A 22,505-nucleotide genomic window follows, 5' to 3' on the forward strand; every position below is an offset into this window, starting at 1 on the left:
TGGCCCATGGCTGATTTTTAGCTAGGTCATATGGCTCTTTCCTCTTCTCAAAAGGCATAATCAAATTCACTATTCCAGAGCCCTGTTTGAAGGTAATAAAACTTTCTTACCAGAAATCATTTAAAATCTATATATTTAAAACCTAAAGCTGAATGTTCTGGTTTAAGCTAAGGAAACGTCTTCAATCCAATAAAGAAATTGGGTGACTGCAAATAGTTATTTTCATTTTTACTCTAACATTTATATGCTTGCCTTTAAAGTAGTATAGTTGGTACTGTGACAATCTTGAGTGTTGTCCCCTTCCCCCCCCCAAAAAAAAAGATGGGAGGGGAAGGGGCAGGTTGAGGTTTGTGGTGGGAAAGAGAAAAGCATATTTTACAGCTTAGGGGGCTAAAATGAAAAGTTTTTGTTTTTCTAAACATACAACTAAATAATATATTTTTACATTAAGCAAACTTAACAATGAGCATCAGGTAACTGATGCATACAGAACTTGGGAATTTGTTGCAAAATGTGAGATTTCTGTACTTTCACTAAAAAATATGTTGGTTGAATTAGTTTTTTTGAAGATAGGTCAACAAAGGAAAGGCTTACTTATCTTTGGACTTAAAGCTCTTCTGAGGTACAGAAATTTGTAGGATAACAGCTCTAATGACCATTTCAACTATTCCTAATTGTCTGACACTAGTAGAATTAGAAATTATATTAAAGTGATAGATATGAGTGCCATGACTAGAATAGCCTTTTCTGATTTATGTTCTTTTTTCCTGATAGATTGATTACAATTCTCTCTCCTTAGACCTAGGAGACTTCTCCTGCCAATCTTTGGATGGGCCTCTGCCCAGCGATTTAAAGCCCATAACATCCATCTAAGCTCTTGGACCAAGTGACAACTAGTGAAGTTCTTCCCGGTTTTTGTTTTATCAGGCACTTGTTGTGATACTTTGAATGCAATTTTATCTGGATAATTACTTTGATTTTTTTTTGAATAATTAACCCATTGGTCCAAACATCCAATTCTGATAAATTTTCAAAACTTTAAAAGTGTTTTTAGGAGTGAATATGATGAGGAGTACAAGGAAGTAGGGAGAATGTGATTCTACCATTCTTTGCCTCCAACCGTAAACATAAAAAAATAATTTTAGATTTATATACTTTTAGCCCTGGGGAGGGATTATGTTGTACCTTAACTGTAACCTATGTCCAGATATATCCTATCTTAATGAGCTTCAGTTTTATTTTTCTTTAACTGTAATTGGTCACTGATAAATTGTATAGAAAACAATTACACAGAATCCAGTAATAAAGAATAAAATCACTTTTTTGTCTTTTAAAATGGTAGTTGTATGGCCATGGGAAGAGCACTTACTCTCAGTCATAGTTATAGTTCATTCTTACTACTAAGTTGTCTTTATTTACATTGTAAATCTCTTAATAGGGTATTTCCTTTCAAAGTCCCAATTCTTAGGTGCTTGTGGTATAATAGTCATCTTCTGTCTTACGCATCAAGCCTTCAAATAAGCCATCTGTGAAGCTTTCTGGTATGCTTCCAGATATAATTTTTCTTGCTTTTTCTCTGTCACTACAGTTTGGTCATGTACATATTTTCTTTGCTGTGGGATATCAAAGTAATAAGCACTTTGTAGATAATCATATTTGAATGGAATTGGAGCAAATGAGGATTGTGTGTTACTAATAAAGGAGTATGGATTAGCATTTTGACCTTATGGGTTAAAAATAAGAGTAGGGAGGGGCGCCTGGGTGGCGCAGTCGGTTAAGCGTCCGACTTCAGCCAGGTCACGATCTCGTGGTCCGTGAGTTCGAGCCCCGCGTCGGGCTCTGGGCTGATGGCTCAGAGCCTGGAGCCTGTTTCCGATTCTGTGTCTCCCTCTCTCTCTGGCCCTCCCCCGTTCATGCTCTGTCTCTCTCTGTCCCAAAAATAAATAAACGTTGAAAAAAAAAATTAAAAAAAAAAAAAATAAGAGTAGGGGTAGGAGCGCCTGGGTGGCGCAGTCAGTTGAGCTTTTGACTGTCTGTTTCAGCTTGGGTCATGATCTCAGGGTTTGTGAGTTCGAGCTCCGTGTTGGGCTCTGTGCTGACAACGTGGAGCATGCTTGTGATTCTTTCTCTTGCTCTCTCTCTGTCCCCTGCTCATGCTCGCTCACTTTCTCAAATAAACTTAAAAAAAAATTAAAAAAGAAAATAAGAGTAGGTGTAGTTTGAAGAACAGAACCACTTGCCTATAGCAAAGAGTTAGGTAAAATTTTAATAAGGTGTTTTAAGCATCATACTTAATTAAATTTGGATGCTTCATTCAGAAGACTTGGGTAGCTCATTGGGTTATGTTGGGTTGCCAAAAAATACTTCAAGGGCACCTGGGTGGCTCACTCGGTTAAGCATCCAGCTTAAGCTCAGGTCATGATCTCATGGTTCATGGGTTCAAGCCCCATGTTGGGCTCTGTGCTGACAGCTTGGAGCTTGGAGCCTGCTTAAGATTCTGTGTCTCCCTCTCTCTACCCCTCCCCCATCCATACTCTGTCTCTCCTCTCCCCAAAATAAGTAAACATTAAAAAAATTTTTTTAACCTCGTTTTTAGTAATAATGAGCTATTATAGGAAATATTTTATCTATAGAATTCTTCTGCATATCTTTGCTATTTGTGTAGACAGAATTGCTCTCTCGGTAGTTTGATTTCAGATAATTATTGACTATCTATAATCAACCCTTAAGGTAATCTGAAGAATACTTCTTGAGAATTCCAAGAGAATAAGAATGTCATGTCTGAGATTTAGCAGAACTGTGCTATTTCAACCCTACCTCTATCTCGGCAATAACCAGTCTAGATTTTTTAGGTTTAAAGTGGAAAGCATAGCTTTAAACTTTGCTCTGTAAAACTTACTGTATAAAATAATCTGCCTGTTTTTTTGTTTTTTTTTCTTTGCAGAAATGGAATCTGTTTGGAATTTGCAGAAGCAAGGTAAGAATAGTTAGGTTACCTAAAATGTTAGTACTGATGACTAATTGGGTTATGTTTGGGTGGTAATAACATGGAATAGTTCACCTACCAAGTGAATAGTCTTTGTATTTTGAATTATTTATATCTGGGGAAACACTGTAAGTGAAACAAGAATATATGAAAATACTTTTTACTTGTTAGGTGAAGAAACTACATTTTTCCCTCCTGTGAAAGTAAGAACATAAATATTTTTAATCTAGGAAACCAACATGAATAAGTGTTTCCACTTATAGCCAGTCTTTATCTGTTTTGTGTGGTAGACAAGTGGTAGCCCAAGAACTGAAATTCATGGTTCAGAAAAATACTAGGTGTCTTAGAAACCTTATTTGGTCTGTATATTCTCTGAAATAATAGATGGTTAAAAATCTTGGGGCGCCTGGGTGGCTTAGTCGGTTGGGCATCCGACTTCAGCTCAGGTCACGATCTCGCGGTCCCTGAGTTCGAGCCCCACATTGGGCTCTGGGCTGATGGCTCATAGCCTGGAGCCTGCTTCCGATTCTGTGTCTCCCTCTCTTTCTGCCCCTCCCCCGTTCATGCTGTCTCTCTCTGTCTCAAAAATAAATAAACGTTAAAAAGAAAATCTTAAGAATAGCAAATTAGCTTCCTTTATAAACTACAAGATGTGAATAGCAAGAAGGCAAAGGGACTGAATAATCCACATCTGGAATATTTGGAATTTTCAAAAATTTTAAATTGGTTATAATTATTGTGTGCTTTTCCAAATATTAAAATGTGGTAGCTTTGGAATACCTGAAATAAAGTAAGTTTTAGTCTGGAGAACTAATAGCTAATACATTTGGGCTTTCAGAACCCTGTAGCTGAATTGCATCCTATTTCCCATCTACTTTGCTAGTTAATATAAATGAGAGATGTTATTATGTAAGCTAGAAAGTGGCAAGATTAAACGTAGGTTTCCCCGATTTCCCCCCAGCATTGTTCCTCCTTCCACCTCTCGTACTTAGGCCAGGTCTTTTGTCTAACACAGCTGTGGCCTGAATATAACTAGCAAGCTCTTAAATTATTTTGAGTTGCTTTCTGTGTGCTTTCTTGTTCAAATACAAGTGAAAAAAAGGTAGAACTAGAAAATACAGTTGGCAAAAGTAGACCTACCTATATTGACTGTAAGATGGCTATTAACTATTAAGAATGAGCATTATATTCATGGCAGGATGCTAGAGCATGGCTGTTGCAGTCCTAAAAAGGATATTGTATTATCTCTGCACTAAATTAGATTGACTCTTAAGCTGAGGTGAGCTTGAGATCTTTAATACTATTTTTGGGTCTTTATATACTTTTCCATTAGGTGACATGTTTTATTGGTTTCCTAATTTTTATTAAAAGTATGTATACTTTTAAAAATTCATATGATAGGCAGAAATGGTGTGCAATAGAATCATTGCCTCTCCAGAAGAGGGTGTAGCATACAGCTAAATAATTGGAATTCAGAAGAACAGTGGAATTTTTGCCTAGACATATTCTGACTATTTTATACTTTGAACCCAGGTGATCACAGGTTTTTGCTACTGGTAAGAATAAAGACTGGTGGTTCTATGTGAAATTTGGAGGAAGGAAGAAATAAGTCATGTTTAGAACTGAACGGATAGTTTTGCCAAACTTAACCTGAAGTTTTTGGTGCTAGATACCAACTGGAACAGTTCCTTACTAGACAGTCCACTATGGTTAAAATAAATTTTGGCCTCATTTTGCTAAGAACAAAAATAAGTAAATCCAAGTGTTTATTTTAGTATTAGATTATTGATTATTGAAGCTTTTTTTTGTTTTTGTTTTTTGTTTTTTGCTTTTTTCAAATGTACTGCTTTTATAATTGGGAGAAACACATTGAAATAACCCTTGTTAACTGAACTCAACCCCTCTCTAATCTGTAGGAGTTGAAGCCCTCACTGGTTAGAGGACCCTATTGCTGGATATGCCAGACTATTGGGTTGTGATCATACATGTGTTACTACAAAGAAGTGGTCTTTAAATTGTTTTCATAAAAAAAAAAAAGAGGCAGCTAAAATGATGATGGTTATTTGGAATTTGTTGTGGAACATGGGCATTTTGGGATTCCAAACCTTATATTTATTTATGTATTTATTTTTTAACCTTCTTTCCAGATCCCAAAAGGATAATCACTTACAATGAAGCCATGGATAGTCCAGATCAATGAAGGACCAGACTGCCTATTTGTAACCTTTCTGCAGCATTAGAGCCACCGTTCATGGGGGACACAAGGCTTTTATGCTCCTAGATCTTCAACGCAGCAGAGGAACCATAAGTAGAATCACAGGATAATATATACAAATATATATATATACATATATATATATAGTTATTTAAAAAAAGGCAACTGAAAGTAATTAGACTTCATAAGGAATCAAAATTTATTTCAAGAGACTACACATGGTTATTTAATCTCCGGTACTGAATAGTTTTTTGTTTTTTTTTTTTTTCTTTTTTCTTTTGTTAGTTTTTGTTTTTAAGTGTGAATGCAAGTGATTAATGAATACAGACTTATTACCAAGCGTGGTTCTAAAGTTCCTGCTGTCATCAACTTGGGCAACAAATGACCCACTGGAAAGGCAAATCCACTTAAAAGATCTCTGTATCTTGTTCTGTGACTAAAGTGATACACTAATCACGGGGAACCCAGAATGATTCAACATTTCCCCCACTCCTCCTTTGATCTTTTGGTTATACTTTGAGCCCTGCGAGAATGCTGGATAAATGCCTTGAAGTTTGCAGGGGTGTATTTTTTTTAGCGAATATGATTTGCATGTCTTGCCAGGAGTTAAGCAGCCTCTGTGGGGTGTTGGGGAAAATTTTCTTTCTTTCCTTTTATTTTTTGTGGGGTGGGGATAGGGGAGGGCATTGAAGTTCTATAATTCTGGAATAGTTGGTGGTACATAGTTCACTTGGCTTTGGTTACATATTGGACTTTAACAAGTGAAGCATCCATGAGTGTCATTTAAAGAAAAGTTACAGAACAAACAATTGGCTTTAGATATTTAATATGGAAAAATATTCCTTTGCCCATATTTTAATGTAATTGTATAAGTGGGAGCAAAAATATACTCTGCTTTTCAACTGTAGGTGCTCCAGACTTGCTCTCTGTCACTAACACTAAATGTGCTGTTTTCCTTGTTTTTCATTGAACATCGAAAGAGAAACTTCTGTACCTTTCTGTAAATTCTCTTTTAATTTCTCAGAAATATCTAAAAGGGGAAGAAAAAACTCCATGAAAACTAGAAGACTTTTCATGTTTTTAGCCAGTGAGGAGGTTTAAACCCTGCCTGCAGAAGGTGTGTTTCCATGCAAACTATACTTCTGAGCTTATTAGCTTCTAATTATATCTTAATAAATATATTTTATTACTAGAGCAAAATGGGTTTTTTAAGGAAAATAATGTGAAATTCTGGAAATTTTCTTTTGGGCAGAGAAGAGCATTAGCCCTGTCTTATCATCACATTGCCATCCTGTTGCACTGCAGCTTGTATATAGCATGCTAAAATAAATTTTTTTGTGTGTGTGCAGAAACTAAGGGTCCAATTTAAGATTGGGTGATGTTAGTGGCATAAAAACAAGTTCTCTGGCCTGACATAGCATCACATCACACACACACAGAAATTAGTATATCCATGTATGTCAAATACAGGTTAAAAAAAGCAGGGCATTTATATAGAGAGAGGTGTAGTCTTCTAATAAAAGTAGACTGGATCCCCTGGGGTATTTGGGGGAGAAGGTAACTACTTTGGCTCAAACCCTTTGCTTAAGAAATGTCCAGTTTTGAGCGACTGTAGTATGGATGAGTTTTCTTGTTTTGTTGATTATTTGAGACTTTTAACAAGTAGTTTGTGAAAGAAGCTGTTGGACTCAACTTAGAGTAGAGAAAATATCTTTAGTCTGGATTTCTGCCCTGCTTAGATTTTAAAAGTATAAGCATGGATTGCCAATTCCACTTGATGTAAACAAAACTTTTTATACATAATATATATATATATAATAACTTATTGTATCAGTCCAGGTTCAGAAACTTGTGGTAGGCCAGTTCCAGATAGTTTCATTTCACCTGTAAACTGTATCACTTTTACTGATATTGTAATTTTCAAATGTATAATATGTTTACAGATGTGCCCTGCATTTAGTCTGCCTTGTTCCTATTTTGATTTTTGTTGAGTCTCCTGCCTGCTTGCCAAAAGCTAGGATGCTTCAGGCCCGTGTACAATTGAAAGCAGAGGCATCCTTGAGCTTTAAAGCATTGAACAAACTGGAAAATGCAACATACCACATACTGAAGTGAAAGAAGTCTGTGTTTTTGTGTTTTTTTTTTTTTTTAAATAAAAATTTTCAAAAAGTTATAAAAAAAAGATATAAGGTTGATTAAAGGACAAAAAAAGACTCCAGTTTGTTTTATAGGTTTTAAAGTTCTGCTGTGTGTTCAATTGCCTTGTGTAACCACTTGTCGCCTTAGGGCCAGATTCCCCTGCACCCCCCTTCTTTTTTTAAAATGTCCATTTTGCTTGCCTGGAATTTAAAAGCTCTTCTGTCTCACAACTCACAAGAAACTTTCTGGGTTTGTGACATAGAGGTTGAATGAATATATATTTAAAAAAGAAAACAAAACAGCCCCTGTCTAAATTGGGCTTTTTAATTTAGAGGCAACACTTACTTAAAAAATATCTTTAGAAATCTCTTGTTGCTTTTCTACTTCCCTTCCCATAGCCCTCAGGCCTCCATGTTTAGAGAAGCCAAAAAGAATGTATCCCTTATCTGTTTGTCCAAAGGTTTTTGAGAGTCTCACTTCTAAATGAAACAATGCAACATTTCACCCTGATTTTCTCCACTGAAATTTCCTTGATTATATGGTTAGAGATATATAGTTAGGAATGTCTCTTTCTGGGAACCCTAGTGCCCCATCATATTGTCAGTATTTTTGGGCATTGGGTAATGGACTTAATTGCCTAGGTACAAGCAGGACTTTGGGACAAATCTCCTTTGTGCTGTTTGGTAACACTTAACTCTACTTGTTGCAGTCTTTCTCCTTAGGTCCTCACACAATTCCTTACAGAGCACTTATTAAAAAAAAAAAAAAATCTTAAGAGTTGATTTGTTTTCTGATTATTTTTGTGTAAGCTTCTAAACAAACTTCAGCTGTGATTAATTTAGCACATTTAAATAACATTAATGTGTTATTGTTTGGTATACAGAATTTTCCTTCAACTCAGAGTATTAGTACTGTAGCATAAACCAAATACAGTCTAGAGGGGATTTTTAACATCCCTCCATTATAAAGACTGAAAAAGGAGTGTGTGTGTGTGTGTGTGTGTGTGTGCGCGCGCATGTGCGTGTGTGTGTGCGTGTGTGTGTGTGTGAGGGACAGATGGAGATAGTAAAAATTAGTAAATGAATGTGTGTAAGACATTATATTAGTATTCAGAGAATGAACTTGTATTTATTTTGTGCCATTTGTTTTCATTACACAGAATTTAAAAGTCAGGTGGTTTTAATCTTAAAAAGGGTAGTATTTGAAAAATGGCACTAAGAATGAAATCATGACCTATTTTTTTAATAGCTATGAAGATACTAATTATGGGTGAAGATTTCTTTTTAAATCTGTCTTGATTGTAGGCTTTTGTGTCACATACCACTCTCTTGTAGATGTCTTGAATAATTCCCCTTCCCCACAAAAGACAGGGTGTATTTATCTTTCTCTTTATTCGCCCCACTTTGCTGAACTGAAGTTAATTGCATAGCCTTTCCTCTGACTTTCTTAGTAATGAACTTTCACATGAAGTATATTTACAGCATCTGTAGTTAGCCCTTCCTCCTCCTTTCTGGGAGGGGATAGACAACAATTAGGAAATTTGTTAATGCCAGTTTGTTTTCTCTCGGAATAAATGGCTGGAGAAGTTCTCTCCATTGTAGAATTTTGCTCTTCCCCTAATCATCTGCTTACACAGTCATTCAAAATCTGCAAAAACTTTATAAAGGAAAAAAAGTGCTGCATTGGTTTTTCAAATAACAGTTTCTAGGCAAAATCTGGCAAACCTCAGTTAGGAGTATTGTCCACAGTACAAAATGTGTTTTTTCACAAAACACTACATAGCAGCGGTAGTTTCATACTCGGTTGTTAATCTTGTGACTAACCCAATTGGAGGCATCTAGTGGTCTATCTTTTAATGAAAACTTTTAAACACAGGAAAGCCATTTAGTGTGAAATTTTGTGTCCTACCCAGTGGCCACAGGCAAGGAAAACTGGAAGAGGACTTTGATTTTAAATTCTAAATAAGGAGAGAATCATTCAGTCAAGGCTTTCTTCAGAGAACTAAATTAATAAAAGTCCCATTTCCAAGGATTAGGGGTATAGTTTATGCCACTGGGCCATATCAACACATGATCCTTGTATACCTATGCTAACTGCACAACAGGCTGTAGCAGAACAGATGCATGTTACGAACAATAATTTTTGTGATCAGGTCTGTTGATGTGGTACTAGTTGAATTAGATTCTTTGGGTGGGCTGTGTTCTTTAGCAGTCCTACCCATAACTTAACCTGCTGGGTTTTGAAAGAGGGTAGGATTTGCTCATCTGTTTTTTCCCCCAAGATTAGAGGGGCAGAGGACAAGACTAGAAGTATGTATGATAGCTGCTCGAAGTTTGCAGATACATGGGGTATCATTAGTTCTTAATGCTGATGTTATTTTTATTAATGTGATTAATCAGCAGAGCACCAGGATTATTTTATGGTGAGAAAGATGGGCTTATACTTCGAATATCTTAAAATGTCTCTTTTTAAATATACTTAAATGTGTTCACATGTTTGAGAGCCAGGACCACCCTGGGCTGGTTTTAAAGAATGATAAGTCATTGGCCCCCCTCAAATGCACTGCTTTACTGAGTTTTAAATTTCACACTGTTTTGCTACTCCATATGAATAAATAGAATTTTAAGTTGTCTGCACAATAGAAACACCCAGGGAAACATGAGCGGTATGTTGCTTCTGCATTACTGGGAGTGTCCAATAGCAGTTATGGGCAAGACACCTATGGAACAGCCATCCTCACATGCGATGGGATTGCTGATTCAGACTTCTCTATTTATCCATACAATTTTGCTTATGTCCAGAGTTCTAAAGCCATTTTATAATACTGCAGTATCCCTTTTCTACAGCCTTACTAAAATAGCTACAAACATATTCCAATGCAGTATCCCTTTTCTACAGCCTTATTAAAATAGCTACAAACATTTTCCAGTTCAGTTTCACTTTTGTTGTATATCAAAGTTACACTCTACAGACCAAGAAACCAACTTGAGGTAAATTATATAGCTTTCCATATATCCTTTTTTCCTCAGGTGCTAAACAAAGGCTCCAAAAAACGGATACTGCTTTAGTAATGTCTTTTATTCGTAAACATTTCTTTTGCTAGACATAAAGATTTGGTGTTAACAAAAATGGTTTTAATATGTAAATATGAATGAATGCCTTTAGTTTGCCCCTGTTTGTCATATTAGTCTTGTTTCAATTATCGTCTGTAGAGGAGGATCCTTTTGTAATCTTGAATACATTTCATTAGGAATTGTTGCATTTTTAGAGTGGAAATACAACTGTTTTCTGTCTTGGATTAATCCTGCTGCTGCTATGAGAAACTGAAAATCAAGAATGTGATGCACTTTTTACATTACTATATACCATACCTTTCTAAGTTGCTTTGAATACCTTTCCTGTAGCACAGCCACTAACAAAAGTGAATGAATTTAGAATTTTTCTTCAGGAGGGAATCAGTACAAATAACTATTTATGGTATTGGCCTATGAAGGGCAGTAACTTAGGAAAATAAAAATTCTGTTAGTATTACGCTTTTTGGCCTTAAAATGTCTTCTACTACTGAAAATCTTTTAAACCTTAGTTTTGTTTCTATTATTCCCTCTCTCTGCCTCAAAAAGAGGATTTGGGAAGAGTAGCTTAAAAGAAGTTTCATTGGTTGTTGCTGATTTATCTTTTAGGAAGAAAACAATTGTTTACTACATAAGCTGGGGACTTATTTTTTGTTTGTATTCAGAGGAGAAGTAATGCCATCCCGAGCCAATCAGATTTCGTGTAATCAAATCCATCAAAACTCAGCTATTCTGCTTCTCTAGTATATTTTTACTTAGCAAAGATAAACTTACATATAGTAGGAATGCTACTTGACAAGAGGAAAAGTCATTTCTCAAGCACATACCTAGACTTGGAGGAGACTGAACCCAAAATAATGGAGGAAGAAACACCAAATGGGGTGGAGGAATATGAGATATGTGGTCCAAAGCTATCTGGTTATATTTTGATGTTGCCAATATTGCCAAGCCAAAATTTTAATTTGCTTATTTAATATGTTTGTTGGCCAGAGATCTATTTTTATATCAATGTGCCTTGCATGTATATTAAAAAAGTTTGGAAAGGCCATGTAGTAATGCCTGAGATAGTTGATGGTTCTTACCACCACCTCACTAATTTTTATGCAGTATGAAATGCTCATTCTATCGCCCAACTGGTGCTCTCTGTTTAAAGTTATAGATCTTGTCACAAACTGGAACTGTTTTATAAACTGGGGAAGTGATTTAATTTACTTTTTGTTGTTTCTTTTTCTTAATCTGTTAGTGGCTGTTCTGTAGTGGGAAATAGTAAAAAGGATTCTTCACTCCCTTTATCCCCTCAGCACCTTCTTCAAGTAATGTGATGACACCATTTCTTGTGTGCTTTGAAAAAAGTTTCAGCTTGCTGTCTCCTTTAGTGTTATAAAAAAAAAAAAAAGTGTTATGAAAAGCATTGTTTGCAAAATCTAGGGAGATAATGGAGTCCACTTTAATTTGGAATTCTATGTGAGCTATGATCCAAGTTATTGGCTCTTTCCAACTTAAAAATTTTTATTGTTAAAGCACCTTGGCTTAGAAAATTTTAAATATTTATGTCTGCAACAATTGTCTCAAAATAATGAACTGTGCAATTCTTGTCATTAAAAAAAAAAAAAAAAAAAATCTGAATTCTCCCTAATGTGACTTGTTAGTTTCTCTGTATTTCCTGCCAGTGTAAATGTGAAAAGCTTTGCTTGCATTACGTTTTAGAAATGCATTTTGCACACTCGAATTCTGCTGAAGCTCCATGAAAAGGTTAGATCTAAGTAGATGAATAAAGCTATGCACATGTTTTGAAAGTTTAATTTGTGTGTCATTACCAGAAGTGACCTGTCCTTATTACTTTGCTGTTCTTAGCTTTACCATCCTTAGAAACATGGCTCAAAGTAATAGTTCTGGGCTAGCTCATCAGCGGAACTAGAAGAGAGGAAAACTGGCACCTATTTTAATAAACTCCAGTTTGAATGAGAGCTGGACTTGTATCTACTAAAGGGCTTTTCTTGAAACAGGGCAGTTTTATCAGCTTTACAAACTTTTGGATGCTCTTCCTCGTGGAAATTTTGGTTTATTTGGTCAAACAGAAATGGAAGGTAATTCAAACAAGTAAGAGGGAAGGACCTTTGCCACATGGAGTTCTGTGACAGTTCTGTCTTAAGCCTGGTTTAAAGGTAGGATAGCCTTTTTACCTTTATTGCTTTAGCACATGTTTGGTTTTACTGAGTGAATGACTTGAGATTAGAATCATTCAACTGTTTAAAGTTCAAAGCACAGGTTGTTTTAAAGATAATGTGTATCTTTTAAAAATTGCCCAAGCTGATTAGAATAAGTTTAGGAATTGGGCGAATTTGGTTAAATTGCTGCAGTCTGCATGTACTAAATAGCTTTACTTCACATGTATGTGTACTTAAAAGATTGTGTAGATGTACTGGCCAGGTTTGTCAAATCATCTTTTAAAACATTGTTTTGTAATCTCCTTAGGGCTTTTATAGAAGAGGCTAATAAGCTTAAGTAGAAGATAATGCTAGTGGTATTTTCCCCATGCTCCTCAATATAAAAGAAATATTTCTGATTTGTAAGGGTTTTCCTACCTATAGAGGAGGGTTACTTCTCTGTCATCAAGTATGCTCTTACTGTATGTTGTTGACTTTGAAAACCGCAAAATCCATCCTTCTGAAAGTGACAGTTAAAAACTAAATCTAGTAGTCAAGATTGGAAAAGTAACCCATGATGGCTGGCCTTAAAAGGCATAAATGGGGGAAGTGTAGCATCATCTTAGATGATATGGCTACTCCTCAGCATCTGTCACTAGTTCACTTATGTTCAGTATGTACTGAAGGAGCAAAATAATTTCTGTGTCTTGTGTGCATCAGCACTTACGAGCTGAGTTACCTCTTCTTGATATGGGGGAAAGGATACTTAGTGGACTACAGTTATGTTGGAGGGTGTTTTTCCTTCCCTCTCCCAATTAAGATTTTTTTCAGTGTTTGTTTTGCCCAGTCAAAAAAGATAGGCCTTTTCTAGATAAAAGAACAGTGGCCAGAAATTTACCCCTTTGCTAATTGCTTAGGTATTTGCCATAGCTGTTTCTGATGTCATGGAATCTGAGGAAGTGTCAGTTACACTATGATCTTCCTTTATTGATGTCTTACTCCATGTTCAGTGTTTTAAAAATATAAATTACAAACACTCTACATCCATACCCAGATTTACTTATTTTATCAGAAAAAAAAAACTTGAGAAATTTGTAGATCAAATTAAGAGACAATAAGTGTACATTGTTGAATAAAAAATTTTAAAGTTTCAGTGGTGTTTGCGTTATCTTTTGTGTACTTTAAGATTATTGCCTTGATAATGACAATTTTTTTTCAAAGGGTCAGATGTACATCTTAAGTGTACCATGACCGTATGTCATGGCTTTAAAACAAATCATACAGGTTATCAAAGTGCTTAGAATTGGCGTATTTACTGAAAAATCAGCCGTGTGAACAGCTGTCCTGGTTTTTTTTGCATGCCATTGAGCCATATGTTCTAATCGAAATAAGCCAAAATTGAGCTCAGCAATTAAGCAACTAGAATAAGTTGCCAAGATTCTGGGTTTATTTGTAACTTTATGTAGAAATATATGGCAATGCCTACTTGAAAAACTTCCTGAGTTTGTTTAGCATTGATTTGTCACAAGTTGAAAAAAATCAATGCTGACACCAACATATTAGAGTAGCTAATGAGAAGAGATGTGAGAACATTTACAAGTGTGTCTGTCACTATGTAGACTGATAGACTTCATATGTTTTTTTTATGTTCTTTGAGTTAGGATAATTGTATCTGGTCTGGTGAGTGACCTGCAAGGATACAAAAGGGAATTCGGAGTTTTACCGAAGCTTGTCTTTATAAATTCTCAGCCCCACGAGCGTGATTTATATAAAAGTATGGTAGTTAGTTCAGTCTACACAGTTGTTGTTTTTAATGACATTTATTGTGGATTTCAGCAGCTAACATAAAACTCATTCTAGTTTGCTTAGCAAGGTTTCTCTTACTTTGGGGCTTTTAATCCACTACTGTTGGATACGGCGAATCGATTGAATCTGGGAAGTCTGGGCGTGAGAACCCCACTCTCTCCAGTGTTTATAGTCTCCTCCGTGGTGGTCACATTCCAAGATATATTGATACCCACGGTATCCAGGATACTGGTAGCAGACCCAGCTAGAAAATCCAAAGCACATTAGGTTATTAAAATTAGGAACCTGGTCAATACCTGGCCAGGAGCCTCTTTTCTCAACACAACTGATTGAGAATGCTTGTAGGTTAAGAAAACAATAGGCATCCCAAATGTGCCAGGCACTGTTCATGAGCCTAATATGGCTACAGCTAGTTGAAAATGAACCTTGATCATGAAAAAATGTAAAAGAGTAGTCAGCATAAGTGCTTCCACAGAGGAATATTTGAGAGGGCCAACAACTTGAAATTTGAATATTAGTAATAACTACAATGTGCCATCCATACCAATTATGATCTAATGTATGAAATCTGATAAGATGTAAGCCTAGATGTATTAATATTCACAAGGCTTACAGTTGCAAGAGTTACTTTGAAATGTACCCCAACCCTGTTTTTGCACTTACGCCCCACATTGTATCTTCATGGAACCAACTTCGTTGTTGAGCCAACCCATGGCTTGCAAGGAGGGGTAGTCATCACAGATCTCCCATTGGCGTCCAATGAAGTTTTCCTTCTCAAAGATGGTAATCTTCGACTCCTTATGATTCTGTAACCCAGAAATTTTTAAAAACCATTTGGCATAAGCGTTATGGCTGTCATCTTAATTCTTTAATTACCATATTTTTCAAATCCAAAACACTTCTGGTTTACAGAAGGAAGTACATGATCATTGATTGTAAGAATATTGCAGGCAATATGGTGGTAAGAATTAATCCTGCCCGATCCAGTTTAATACCATAATATTTAAAATGTACAAATAATGGGCATCTGGGTGGCTCAGTCGGTTGAGCTTCCAACTTCGGCTCGGGTCATGATCTCAAGGTACCTGAGTTTGACAATGTGGAGCCTGCTTCAGATTCTCTGTCTCCCTCTCCCTCTGCCCCTCCCCTGCTCGCACTCTCTCTCTCAAAAATAAACATTAAAAAAAAAAATGTACAAATAACTGATGTGATACTTTGGGACAACAAAAGACATGAAGAAAATATAATAAGAGCAGGGAAAAAAGTACTTGCAGCAAACAGCCAACCAAGGGATTAATATTCACTAATGTGAGAAAAGATCACAGAAATTAATAGAACAAGTAAGCCTGTGTGTGTATGGTGTTGGAAATAACCTAAAGTCCAGTAGGGGATATAAACACTACACAAACATTAAGGCTGAGACTATCCCGTATGAAGTACACAGGCAAAACTAGCTGTCAGTTATCCTACTGCGCTGTAGAAGATCTGAGCTCTTGAGTATCCACTTCCCGCCACCCTTGCTTTTAGCTTAATGAAAATACCTCTTAGTGGGGAAAAAAACAAATGGCAAACTTGGACCAGTGTCTTCTCTTTTATACTTTTATCCTTCCTGCTGCATTTCAGCATAACTGATGAGAAGTAATACTAAATGTCAATCCATCTGTATACCCTCTCTTACCGCGTCCCCCCAACATGCACAGAAGTGAACATTTCAGAGACTCACAGCTGAACAGATGGGGCGGAAGGACATGAGGCGCTCAATGTGGTAGGCATTACTCCCGCTCCAGGCATCCCAGCGAGGGTATTCTCCTCTCTCCAGGATAAACTGTTGCCCACAGAAGCTGGTGTGCTCATAACCAACCCAGCTGCCAAAGACAAGTAGTGACGTTTGATCATGGTGTTCAGAGCCTGCATGGCCTCAGGGAGAAGGCATCTTTTGTTTTAGGTGTCAACCGTGGGGTAAACTATCAAGCCAATTCCAATAGAGCCATACGACGAAGTGATAATATTTATCACAAGAGGTGGGGAATGAGCTTGGCAGCTGCATTAAGCAAGTTTGTAGATGGACTATTTGTTTTGGGATTCTCCACTGAAAGGGTCTACTTCACTGACCTGAGAAATGTGTATTAGCAAAGTCAGTCTCAAGTTTTATTTCCTTTCTCTCCAGGTTACCTTATTCTCTACTTGGAGCTCCAGGTTCAGGATCTAGTGACTGACTATTGCTTTGGCTCCAGCCAAACCTATTGGCTTCTTCCTAAGGAAGCAAAGGGATGAACAGGCAGCTGATGGATTACTAGTCTCTTGTTTCCTTTTAACTTTGTGGGTTTTCTCCTACCGTCACACACCTATACCTTATTTATTAAAACACCTCAGATCAATTTTGTTACCGATGATACCTTAAAGTATTTTACTCCCTTTAAAGGGTTAACTCAGTTTGGTGGTGAGCAACTTGTGGAAGCCTATCCACTGCAGAGCCAGTTTTGCTTAGGCCAAAGGAGAGCCCTTTCCTCATGTTTTCAGGCGGATGGTAAAGGCCTCAACCTCCCTGCCAAGAGTCCGGAAGTAAGAGTCTAACTTGCCAAAGAAATTAATCATCAACAAGAAACTCCTAAAGACTCACTGGGAACTCATGGCTCTCAAGTTCTGGGGTTGAGTTCCTTCGCACATAGAGAAATTAGCCAGTAGTGGCTGCCCTGGGACATGCAGGAAAGGAGTTAGCTGTAAAGAGCTTCACAGTTTCCTCTCTATTTTCTGTAGACAAGAAAAACTAAAGGGTCTTGTGGCTATTCTGAGAAAATCCTAGGTAGCAGCCTATGGGCTCTAGAGGCACAGATCTAACGACTGTCACTGCCCCACCGCATGGTCTGCATGTTTTTACCCCCTCTCCAATCTAGCAAGCAACTAGGAACCTCCTGTTCCTTCTAGCTTTGTGTTACTAAATTACACATGTAGTGATTTCTTTTGAGATTACTTCCATAGGGAGGCCTGTCTCCAAGAAATGACTAGAGTCTGGGTGAACATCTTTCCACACCCCATCTGCAGAGACCACAAATAAGGACTATGGGGTCCATACTCACGCGCCACATTCCACCTTGAGAGACCGGACATTATCAAAACTGCGCTCAGAGACATTTGGGCAGGAGCTGGTGAACTCCATCCTCTTGCCCTGGAAATTCTCCTGGTCATAGATGGTTATCTGAATGGAATTGAAAGGGAAAGAGCTAGAATATGGTACCTCAGGAAGAACAGAGGCCCAGGTCAAGAGCTTAACTTCTGTCTGACCCTGTGTTTTCCATCACTAGCTATAGCCCAGGATGCCTGGTAGGGTCTCTTCTGGTATAGACAGGAGAGGAAGGAATTTGAGTTAATACCATTGGTTGGTGGTGTTTACATGCCCAGGGATGTACTGTGGGGTTTTGCTTAGGATGAGAATGGTTTGCCAGGGACAATAGCTAGCCCAGTGGACAGACCAAGGACTTGTGGAGTCATTCCACCATGCTCCCTGCAGAAGTGTGGCCCAGAGGCAAGGATTCTGGGTCCCAGGCCTTCCTGTGGATTATTTCTTATCTTCTCCAGCCACATCCTCGACAGAAATGGAAGGTATAAAGGGAGAGTTGTGATTAACCCCTTTTATACCTCGTACTAGAACCCGGCTCTTGAACCTTGGCTAGAGGACGACCCTCAAAGCTGTGAGCTGTCCTCAGAGTTGACCCAGTTGAAGGGATGTTGAGGAAAACAGTGAAAAGCTGAGTTTCAGCCACTTCAGGAAATGGTTGCAATCAAGTTCAGGTTGGGAGTCAGGAGTCCTGGTTTGGGATCTGGTGGGATCTCTTCGTTTCTGGGCCCCCGGTTTCTCCATGGCATCATAATCCACTCTGGGCTGCTCTATTTTAAGATGATTTTAGTAGTGTGGTGGAGAGGTGACCTAGAAAACTAGGTATCATTTGGGCTTCCAGGATCATCCTTCTGTCTAAATGGGGTATTCTGAAAGATCCATCCTGAGACAGCATCTCAACGGTGGGTAGGCCCTTCCCCTAAAACTGGCATTTTATTGGTCGGTCATTGTTGCGTGGAAAAAAACACAGCCCTGGGGCCTGCTCTGTGGCAGGATCTCATACTCTGCTCTGTGGAACTACTCAATATTCCATGTGATGGCAGGGAGCTTACCTTCCATGGCCCCACGGACCCCGGCATGGGGTTGGTTTGAGCCATCTTGGTGGTTGGAAGGGCTTCTGGAAGACAAAACACATATCAGTGACTTGGCCTCATGGGGAGAGGATGAGGTGATAGAGCACAGGAAAAGGAAAGGGGGCATCAGGTCCAACAGATAGACTTTGGTTAGGATCCTGGCTCTGCCTCTCACTAGTTGTTTTCCATCAGTAAAGCTTCTGTGTGCAGTTATTGAAAGGATTAGCAGTAATACAGGTGAAACACCACACAGGTGACATGACCTTTGATTAGTGTGGCTGTCGCCCTCTTGCCTGCCTCCAGGAACGCCCCTATGGGGGGCAGCATTGCCTAGGTCTCAAGTACCCCAGTATAAACTCCTTGGCAAGCATCTAGCCCAGACCCTCATATTACCAATGTGTGGTCCCCTCCCACCTGGCTCCACACAGCCTCCAGCCAACCAGCCATGCATGACCAGGCCACCATTCCCTCCCTCCGTCTCTGTCTTCTAGGCCTCCCTGGCCTTGGCCTGGCCTCCTCAGAGAGACATTGCTGCTTTTCCAGCCTGTGGTGAATTGCTTTCTTTCCTGATTTCTGGCACTCATAAGAGTACCGACCTTTCTATTGAATGTGTCCTGGGTGAACATCTCAATGGCAGGGTCTGGGTCTCCTCTGACTGATCAATATGGCACCGTGCTGAGCCCCAAGTCCGGGCAGTACAGGGTTGTGGGGGAGGATGGGTGGCATCGGAAAAGACTTATCGAGGGGCGCCTGGGTGGCTCAGTCAATTGAGCGTCTGACTTCAGTTCAGGTCACGATCTTGGGGTTTGTGAGTTCGAGCCCCACATCGGGCTGTCTGCTCTCAGTGCAGAGCCGGCTTGGGATCTTCTGTCTCCCTCTCTCTCTGCCCCTCCCCGGCGCATGCTCTCTTTCTCTTTCTCTCTCTCACTCAAAAATAAATAAACACTTAAAAAAAAAAGAAAAAGACTTACCGAAGGAAAGTGAGCAAGAAAAGGGGGTAATGATAGCCAATAGTGGCTCACTCTATGCCAGGCTCTGTTCTAAATGCTTGATATGCATGAATACATTTGAGCTTTGCACCAGGCCTATGAGGGAGGTACTATCATTATCCCCATTTTACAGATGAGGATACTGAGGCTCATAGAGGTTAGGTCGACAGAAAAGATGGTAGGAAGTGTAAAAGGAAGGAAAGATAGGAGGGAGGGGAGGAGGGAACGAGACAGGCAGGTTTCATGGCTCAGAACAGCCATTCACGGCCCTTCTTTGGGGCCAGTGTTAGGCCCAGGGACTGATGCGTGTAAACTCTGTGATCTATCTTTCCATTCTGAACCTCTGAGTAAGTATTTCCCAGCTCCTGCCCCCCATGGCTTCTCCCTGTGCCTCAGGAAGCTGCTCATTTCTTGGAGCCCCATGCCCCCTCCCAGCCATAACTGCTAGGCCAGTGGTTATTGCCACGTAAATGGCACTTGCCACTCCTCTTGGGGTGGCGAGAGCAGGCTGCCTCCCCACTCCCCGTGTTCCCTACTCTCCTCTAGCCATCCTCCGAGGCTCTGACCACAAGACAGAAAAAGCAGGGCCCCTCCTGGGCATGTCTCTGCAGGGGAAGGAATGGAAGGTCCAGGACACCTGCAGGGCCTTACTCACCCAGCTCCTGCTGCACAGTCTGGGTCTCCATCTGGTGCCACTTCCTCTGCGGCCCTGCCCTTTATAGCCCTGTGGCCGATGGCCTCTGGCCCTGTCAGCACTCTGCTTTCCCTCTGCTTTTGTTCCCCCTGATCCCCAGAGCTTTGGTGCTTCAGCCTGCTGGGCAGGCATCCCTCAGGCTTTTGTTTAAACTGGGGAAACAGAAATCCAGAGAGGCCCTGCTGCTGAGGGCGAGGCTGGGGGCTGCAGACCTTGGCTGCCGTGGTCTTGATCTCAGAACAGCCGCGAGGTGAGGACAGGCCCCCGTGTGAGTGCTTGTCCCCTACCCCTCTCCAGGCTCCTCACGCTACCCTGGGACCTTCCTAAGACCCCGGTCGTACCTGACACATCAAAACGCACCTCACTTCCCATACAGGATATACATTTTTGTTGTTAAAAAACAGGAAAGGCCTATAACAGTTCTGAACTTCATTAAGACAAAGAAAAGAAGGTTCACTGTGCTCTCAGGAATCTTTCTTATACTATATCTATATATAAATATGTAAGGGCTGGATTCAGTTATGGTTGACTCGTAGACAGGAATCTCTCCATAGCTATTTTATTAAATATTCCTTTTAATTTTGCACTTTTGTTTTAAAAATTTGGAGCCAGTAAATCTTTCTGGGCCGTGACTACGTTGTTTCAGGACCTTGGAAACCTCACAGGCCCGAGGTACTATGCCTATAATATCCTAAAGATTCAAATGATTTCTCTCTGGAAGTTCGGGGTATTTGGTGAGATTAGTGTAGGGGAATCATTGGCTTCCCCAGAAGCCCTGAGGGGAGGATGTGTGGCTCAAATAGCACAGCTGCTCTGAGGAGCAGAGGCTTGCAGTGGGTGAGGAGGGCTTTGAGGCAGGCAGACACAGGTTCAAATCCCAGCTCTGTTGGCTAGGTGATTCTGGGCAAAGTCACTCAGTGTCTCTCAACCCCCCAAAAGGAGATAGTATCTACCTGACACGTTATGGGGTTATTATTGCTTCTTACTCTACTCTCTTTCTGGTGACAGATACTGGAGAAAAATTCCATGGCAGCTTGGACAGAGGAAGAACCTCTTCCCAGTAAAGTTCTCCCAATCCCTCTGCCAATCTCTCTAGTCTGTGACTCAAGGTTCTTTGGAGCTGCTTTATCTTAGAACCAAAAACCAGGGAACAAGTTCTGATATATACACAAGTATGTGCAGATTTGGGCAGAACATTCCAAACATATAGGTCTGATGCTAAACACAATGTGCCACCCTGGATGTTTCTGCTGTTGGATTAATTGGTGATGTCTGGATCAGGGGCTGGCAAGGGACAGAGTTGACTTGGGGATCATGGTAGGTTCTGGCCAGCTGGTGACCATGCAAGGGCTTATGGAACCCACTGTCCATGGCTGGTGGTCCTTCCTCACTTTTGCTTCTCTTCCTCCGCGGAATTGGGGTCTTAGGGAAATACCTATTTGGTCATCTGTTCGTTCATTCATTCATTCATTCATTCATTCATTCCCTACCCCTTGGACTGGCTTAGGGACCCTGCAGTGGTCCCTCATGCACCCTGTACTTCTCTAAGTATTGCATTGATAATGCTGTAGGAATTACTTTAGAAACTAGAAATATTGGGCTCCAAGGAGGGAAACTGAGGCACTCAGGGCTCAAGTAGAGGACAAAACTTTTCACAGTATATTTTTCTGTACTTCTTGGGTTTTGAACAATGTGGGCACAATTTCTATCAAGATAATTCAAGCTATTTTTGAAAATAAAAAAGCTGATTGTTTAAGTATCTGCTTCTTCTATTAGACTTCATGCTCTATGAGGGCAGGGGCTTCATCCGTCTTGTTTGTCATTGTATCTTCAGTTGTGGGCATAACTCCTAACTCAATAAGTACATTTTGAGTGATCGGATAAATAAGTGAATGACATCCTCTGATGAGGTTTTGCAACTCTGGAGGCACAGAGGTAACTCTGATATAGTCCTTACCCGAGCGACAAACGACCTGCATATGTTGTCTTTGTGCTTCATACGCTCTCAGCACCTCAATGTGGGAGTTTTACACCCTATTTAAGGGTTAGTATAATGAAGACTGATTGAGCCCGCTTTTAATTTTTACAGAAAAGTGGGCTTTTATGTTTGGTCGAGAAGCTCAAACCCACACGCACAAAACTATCATGTGTGTATGGAAGGGGGACCAGGGTTACTGTGCAAACAGTTTACAAATACCCATTCAATATTCTTGGAGTCATGAGCAGCCCTAGCCTGTCTTCTCTCTGCTTTCCTCCACTACCTAAAATCC

At 39.5% G+C, this 22,505-nt stretch overlaps 2 protein-coding genes across 2 annotated transcripts in view; one reads left to right on the plus strand and one right to left on the minus strand.

The window, feature by feature from the left end:
- NUFIP2 (nuclear FMR1 interacting protein 2) overlaps window positions 1–13,711 on the plus strand; it is a 30,561-nt gene extending 16,850 nt beyond the window's left edge. The window contains exons 3-4 of the mRNA XM_003996466.6: window positions 2,945–2,977; window positions 5,134–13,711. Of these exons, the coding sequence (XP_003996515.2) occupies window positions 2,945–2,977; window positions 5,134–5,186 (86 nt within the window). The 3' untranslated portion in view covers window positions 5,187–13,711. The remainder of the gene's footprint in view (window positions 1–2,944; window positions 2,978–5,133) is intronic.
- A 651-nt stretch (window positions 13,712–14,362) lies between these two features.
- CRYBA1 (crystallin beta A1) lies at window positions 14,363–20,244 on the minus strand. The gene is made up of 6 exons (XM_003996467.4): window positions 20,197–20,244; window positions 18,532–18,596; window positions 17,442–17,560; window positions 16,088–16,229; window positions 15,028–15,170; window positions 14,363–14,608 (listed from the first exon to the last, which is right to left on the minus strand). Exons 1-6 carry the CDS (start codon window positions 20,225–20,227, stop codon window positions 14,461–14,463), a joined length of 648 nt encoding a protein of 215 aa, XP_003996516.1. The 5' UTR covers window positions 20,228–20,244; the 3' UTR covers window positions 14,363–14,460.
- Between the last annotated feature and the right edge of the window lie 2,261 nt (window positions 20,245–22,505).

The sequence above is a fragment of the Felis catus genome, chromosome E1 (genome assembly GCF_018350175.1).
Source record: "Felis catus isolate Fca126 chromosome E1, F.catus_Fca126_mat1.0, whole genome shotgun sequence".
Taxonomy (NCBI): Eukaryota; Metazoa; Chordata; class Mammalia; order Carnivora; family Felidae; genus Felis; species Felis catus.

Bases quoted from the DNA above. Each gene is read 5' to 3' on its own strand.
- CRYBA1 (XM_003996467.4), bottom strand. From the start codon at position 20,227: ATGGAGACCCAGACTGTGCAGCAGGAGCTGG. The intron at 15,171-16,087 runs GTGAGTCTCTGA...TCTGGGTTACAG, and splicing joins TCCGCCCCATCTGTTCAGCT to AATCATAAGGAGTCGAAGAT. The intron at 14,609-15,027 runs GTAAGTGCAAAA...TGGATTTTCTAG, and splicing joins ATGAAGATACAATGTGGGGC to CTGGGTCTGCTACCAGTATC.